Below are 6,588 nucleotides of genomic sequence, written 5' to 3' on the forward strand. Positions count from 1 at the left end.
ATTGTTTTCAAGGAAATGATGCTGAAAGGATCAGAAGTCATTCATCAGCCCAGGCCCTGAGATTAACCCTCTACTCACAGTTAGTGGAAAGATGCCATGGAACATAATGTGGTTGTTCACTGAATATCTTAAATCTTGAAAAGGTTGTCTCTGTTTTGAGATGGAGAACTGGAGCGGGGGGGTGGGGTGGGGGGTGGAATCTCTAAGGGTTTGAACATAGTTAAGTTCTTCCAAATTGATGCTTAGAAAGGTAGTCAATGGAGGTAGGTGGTTAAAGACACAAACTTCCGTTTATAAGATAAATAAGCACTAGGAAAGTAATGTACAACATGATGACTATAGCTAATGCTGCTGCATGATCTACAGGAAAGTTGTTCAGATAGTAGATCCTAAGAATTTTCATCCCAGGGAGAATTTTTTTTTCTTTTCTTTTTTTTCTATGTGAGGTGATGGATACTAAAACTACTGTGATAATCATTTTATAGTATATGGAAATCAAACGGTCATGCTGTATACCTTAAACTTGTACAGTAATACATGCCAGTTGTTTCTTAGTAAAGCTAGGAGGAAAAATAAATGGATTCTACTTTACTAAATACAGTAGAATCCTAAAATTCTAGCATTTTCGTAACCCATCTCTTAATTGGTTCAACTAATATGTCAACACCTCATTGTAAATGCTCATTGAGAAATTATCTTTTGTCCTATTTTGAGATGGCTTTTTTTTGGACACATGGGTTGATATAGGTTAAAAGGCTATTTTATATATCCTTCAGCATTCAGCTGATTTGCACCCAAAAGTTGTACAAATTCTCCAATGATCTACACTTTTTTTCTGAAATGCAAACAGCAGCATGATTTCCTAAATTATAAGGAAACTGTTTTAGCACTTACGTAGGAACAGCTTAATTTCTTGTATATCCACTTTTCTCTGGGACATAAAAAATTCAAGGCAAATAATAATTTAGCCTTAAAATTTCCATGGAAACTAAAAAAAAAAGCCAGTATAAATGAACATCCTTTTTAAAGAGTACTGAAAATTCAGTTTCCAATTTTTATGAGATTACAACAGTAGTTAAGTATAATTAGGATCATCGGCTTTTACTTCAGATTTGTTTCCTCACAATTCAATTGCTTATGCCTCTTACAGTTCAGCTGTTTCCCAAGAATTATTTGTTTTTATTTTTCATGTGAAATTGCCTTACTCCATTATTCCCAAAAAACTATTTCAAACATTATTACATGAACTTTGATCATCTTCTCATGTTCAGAATCCATTTTAATTTCCATTTTTCAGTTTCATATTTTGTAAAATACATTTTATTGAGCCTCTGCTTAAACAGACCCAAAATAATTTTTCAAGAGTTTGAGCCAATTGCTTTTGTCTCCTATATTACCATTAAAATTTACTTTCATAAAAGGAGAGCTCTGACAACTTTAAAACAACTTTAGAAAATGTCATCTTTTAAATTTTCAATTTTAGTAGCAAAAAAAAACCCTAATTAATTAGCAGTTGTCTATTGTTACATTATAAATAAATGAATTAAATTAAATTATTCATTAATTATAAACTCTAAATGCCATGTTTTCCTATCATGAACACATTTCATTTATCATATTTGTATTAAGTAAATTTTGGTTTAAATTTTGGTTTTCTTTTCACATATGTATATGGAGAATTCTTTAATTTGCAACATTTAATATCTTTCTGGAACATGAAATAAACTTCAGCCAAATTTCATTCATAATTTCAACTCAGTCCATGTACCTGAAAAATAATCGCATATAAACTAGAATATATGACTATCTTAGAGTCTTCTAGATGGTTTAGTGTAAAACATAGAAGTCACGTTAGGTGAGGATAACAAAACCCAAACAGCGTTCTTGAGCTAGAGTGTATTTTCCAATGAAGTCATATAAAAATTATAGGAAATAAACATTAAAGTTTGTCTCTATGAAAAAGAAAAATCCAGTCAATGATCTTGATATTTCCCCCCTTGACATCATATTATTTATCCACATTATGAAAAAAAACACAAAAACATAGTATATGAACATATATAAGATCCCAATAGATTCCTTTGCTTGCTCAACTTATTTATATATTGTAGCAATACGTAGATAATGCCAGAATGTTTAGTTTTTCCAATAAAACATATTATTTGAGAGTTTCATATTTCTTAATAGACACATTTATATGATGCAGCAGGATAAATCAGTAAAACTTGAATGGGAAACAAAGCAACTCAATCTTTATATGCTTGTAACCTTTATCGTGATACAGTTTACATTACGAATCCGAAATGCCTGTTATACACGCTCTATTCCATGACTCAAGTGTTTTCTTATGTTTTTCTTCTGACAGGATGATGAGGTAAGGGAAAGTCGATTCAGCTTCACAGCCTATGGAATGGGGCCATGTCTGCAAGCAAAAGATGGTGTGACCCCAAAGGGCCCAAACCATCCTGTTCAGGTAATGCCGAAAAGCCCTGATGAAATGAGGAAGGTCTTTATCGACAGAGCCAAGAAGATTGACACCATCTCTCGAGCTTGTTTCCCATTAGCCTTTTTGATTTTTAACATTTTCTACTGGGTTATCTATAAAATTCTTAGGCATGAGGATATTCATCAGCAACAAGATTAAGCCTCCGGGGGCATGCAAGTGTGAACGATCAATTCAAAGGAAAGTTTCTTTGCCATGGGTGTGTGTATGTGTGTGTGTGTGGTATACAAATAAGGACCATCAAATTTAAGTGGCATATGGGAAGGTATTATTATGATTTGCTCTGCAAAGTCACAGGCATATTAAGAGGCCTTTAATGGATACAAAAATATATACTATGAGGATTCTATTTCATATTACTTTAAGATTATCTGTCCTTTCACAGTATATCCTGTAAGTGGACATATTATTGCCAATGTGTTTGTGTTGTTATATAATGTCACATAATAGTACACGTGAAAACGTCTTTGGAATTTCTTGCTTTTCAGCTCAATGACATTAAATCTTACAAAAGTAAATTTTGCACAATTAACTTTATAAATGGAAAAAGGGAAAATGTTGAAGGCTTTAAATATCAGTAGCTTGAGGCTTTAAAACATGTTCTTATGCTATAGTTACAAAACAGAAAATAATCAGTTAATTCTGTAGAAAACTCACGCCCTCAGAGGATTGCACATACAGATACTACCGGCCCAACTTATGTAATACCAAAAAAATTCAAATCATAAATTTAAAATTAAAAAGTTTTGTTATTTATATACTAAATCTAATTGTTTCAAATACAATATTTCCCTCTTTGGAAATCTCAAACAAATGGCTTAAGAGATCATATTATATACAAAATCTGCTTTTCGTAGCTGTATCTCTATGAATGAAGATGGAAATACTGAAAATAACATTATCATTTTTAAATAAGTGTTATAGGTGTGTATTTGGAATTATTGCCAAACACTGAAAACCGCAAGCCAGCACCCTTGTTTTGTTAGTTTTTTAATAGCTGCTTAATTGTCTGTATGTAATTATGTTTAATGTTTTGATATAATTGAACAAAGTTCATTAAGATTTTTGTATTTTAGCTTAGAATGAGACTTTAAAGTTCAATGGGATTATAGTATTTACATTTTGATAAAAATGAATTTAGTTAAAACAAAAATGGATTTATGAAAGATTTTTTAAATAAGACCAGTTTTCCGATCAAAGTTATATAGGTTCAAACTCTTAGCTCCAAATGTAAGGAGGAAAGATTTTAATTCTAAATTATATAAATAAGTCATTTCTATAAAGTGAGGATTGGTTGTTTTTATATTTCTGAACTAATGATTTCAATATATATGCCATTCACTAGATGTGAATAATTTTAAATACAATTTTTACTTAAAATTTATCAGCAACCCATGGAATTATTTCAGTTACAATGGGGCATTAACTAATTTCATGCAGTGTAATTAAGTACAAATATATGATAGAGTTCTTGGTTAAATTGAACCAGGTTCTGATTCTTTTGAATTTTTGCTATTTTTCTGCATTATTTTTATCATTATTGTTGTATTTTTAAAAAGCTCCAGAATGCTCTTTAGATATGTTTAATTTTTGGTCAGATTTGCTGAATAGAAACTCAATGTGCCAAAAGGTTGACAGAGAAAAGTTTAAACATTAAGAAACAATTAACTCAGCTTTAAGAGGAAAAAATAAGCCAGTCTTTGAATCCAATGGTATTATTTTCTGAATTTTAGTCAATCTCAAACTAAAAGCAAGAACTGCCATTTAAAGCTAAAAAGTTCTCGGGGCGCCTGGGTGGCGCAGTCGGTTAAGCGTCCGACTTCAGCCAGGTCACGATATCGCGGTCTGTGAGTTCGAGCCCCGCGTCAGGCTCTGGGCTGATGGCTCCGAGCCTGGAGCCTGTTTCCGATTCTGTGTCTCCCTCTCTCTCTGCCCCTCCCCCGTTCATGCTCTGTCTCTCTCTGTCCCAAAAATAAATAAGTGTTGAAAAAAAAAATTTAAAGCTAAAAAGTTCTCAAAGTTATTGAACTTTGGTGTATCCAGTTGTAGTGTTTAAAAATAACTTGTGAAAAAATAATGTATGCTCAGTGATTTTTGCTAAGTGAAGGACCAAACTGCCCTCCTTTATAAGTAATTTAAAACATTATTAGAAAAAACAGGCAAACACACAAAAACCATATTTGGCATTAAAGGCAAATGTCACAACTGAAAGAAATTGTTACTCTTATTCTGCAGACTGTGCACCCGAAAGTTGAACACAGTCTTCTTTATTTGGTGTATATGAATCAAAATCATGGAAATATATTCTTGTACTAAAGATAGATTAGAACACAACGTTGTTTGTGTTCCCTGAGGAAAAGCTGTGTGGTTCGAAGTTATGATAAACCACATTGTCTCAATATGTCTCTGAAATACTTGAATACATTTTTCTGTACTTTACACATCCTATTTCAAAAGCTCTCCATCATTGCTTAAATTCAGTGAATTCTGCCAGACACAAAAAGAAATGTAATGCACCTATTCCCCCCCGCCCAGAATTCACAGACATCACTATTTTCATATTTGAGAATATTAAAACATGTCTCTTTTATACCTGAAACTTGGAATGTAAAAATACTAGCCACAGGACAATTTTTCAGCAGGGGCACTGGTACGGTAGAAATCTCTGTATTTGCTTGGGAATACGTATTTATCGTTGCCTTACTATACTAAGAAAGTACAGTCGTGACTCATATGGCAACAATGACAATATTTGGAGGGCTCAATTCAAAAGGTTTAAAGGAATATGTCCGCTCTAACGAACACTTATAGAGTGTTTTAAACCGGAAACCACACTGCAATTAGCATCTCAAGGTAGTAGTTGCCGCAATAAACCCTGTGTCAAACCTGAATATTTCAAATTAAACCAACCAGAAAACTATTAATAGTGAGGAAATTAAAACGTGTCCATATACACTAATGACCCACATACAAGTTGGAGTTCTAATATGGATATTTCAAGTATTTGGAAATGGCCACATTAAAAAGTTTGTAACTTTTGTACATGCAGTTTATTGCAATTTTTCTTCTTATTATGTATTTCAACCATGGAAATTTATGGTTCCATACTATAAGAATTTTTAGGAAACCTTGTACCTTACTCAGCATATATATATGCTGTACTTCTTTATTTCCCAAACAGTAGAATTGAAGTTCAACTCTAGGGAGGATCTGGAGCTTTCTTTACCACTTAAAATAGATTCCAGAAAGATTCCAGTGTGGAAGCAAGAAAGCCAACGATCTTTAAAATTTCTCTAACCTTTCTCTAACCTTTCCACATGTTTCTCCATGGTAGTTAATCACCTGCAGAGCCTATCCAACTCCTGGTTGTTATGACAACTGGGATGCCTGGGTGGCTCAGTTGGCTGAGCTTCTGACCCTTGATTTCTGCCCAGGTCATGATCTGGGAATTCGTGGGATCAAGCACTGCATCAGGCTCTGCCCTAAGGGCACAGAGCCTGCTTGGGATTGTCTCTCTCCCTCTATCTCTGCCCCTCCCCAGCTTACAGTCTTTTTCTCTCTCTTCCAAAATAAATAAGTACACTTGAAATAGAGAGAGAGAGATTGTTCTGGCTACTTGTTCTGTCATCAATTCCTATTCTATGGATATAGTCTAATGACGTTTACCTTAACTTTAAACTATAAATGTTTTAAAACCTATATATCCCTAAAAGATGAATACATTGGGTTTATGAATTCCCAAAACCTTATGGCAGATAATGGGAATTTTAGAAAGAAAATGTGAAAAAATAAGCCAACATGTTTAACAGAAGAGAGAAATGTGTTAACTACTTTAGCACTGTCAGTTGTGATTTTAAGAGAAAGATAAGTATATCTTCCATACTATACATCCCACTTTTTTACAATATACTTGTGTGTACTTAACACGATATACCTCAACCTGCTGGTCACTTCAGAGGACTGAATATTGGCAGTTAAATTTTCCTTTCATCTATAAAGTACACACTCCCATGAAATGGACTCAAGGGATTATGGGAGTTGCCAATATTAAAAGTAGAAAATACTCTCAATATTAAAAGTAGGAA

The 6,588-nt window shown here is 33.2% G+C and overlaps 1 protein-coding gene across 2 annotated transcripts in view; it reads left to right on the forward strand.

Moving 5' to 3' along the window:
* Positions 1–4,280, forward strand: part of GLRA3 (glycine receptor alpha 3) — a 202,434-nt gene extending 198,154 nt beyond the window's left edge. For both annotated transcript variants that reach the window (XM_043565360.1, XM_043565367.1), the window contains one exon: positions 2,366–4,280. In XM_043565360.1, coding sequence (XP_043421295.1) covers positions 2,366–2,644 — 279 coding nt within the window. In that variant the 3' untranslated portion in view covers positions 2,645–4,280. The remainder of the gene's footprint in view (positions 1–2,365) is intronic.
* Positions 4,281–6,588: the final 2,308 nt, after the last annotated feature.

The sequence above is a fragment of the Prionailurus bengalensis genome, chromosome B1 (assembly GCF_016509475.1).
Source record: "Prionailurus bengalensis isolate Pbe53 chromosome B1, Fcat_Pben_1.1_paternal_pri, whole genome shotgun sequence".
NCBI classification, from domain to species: Eukaryota; Metazoa; Chordata; class Mammalia; order Carnivora; family Felidae; genus Prionailurus; species Prionailurus bengalensis.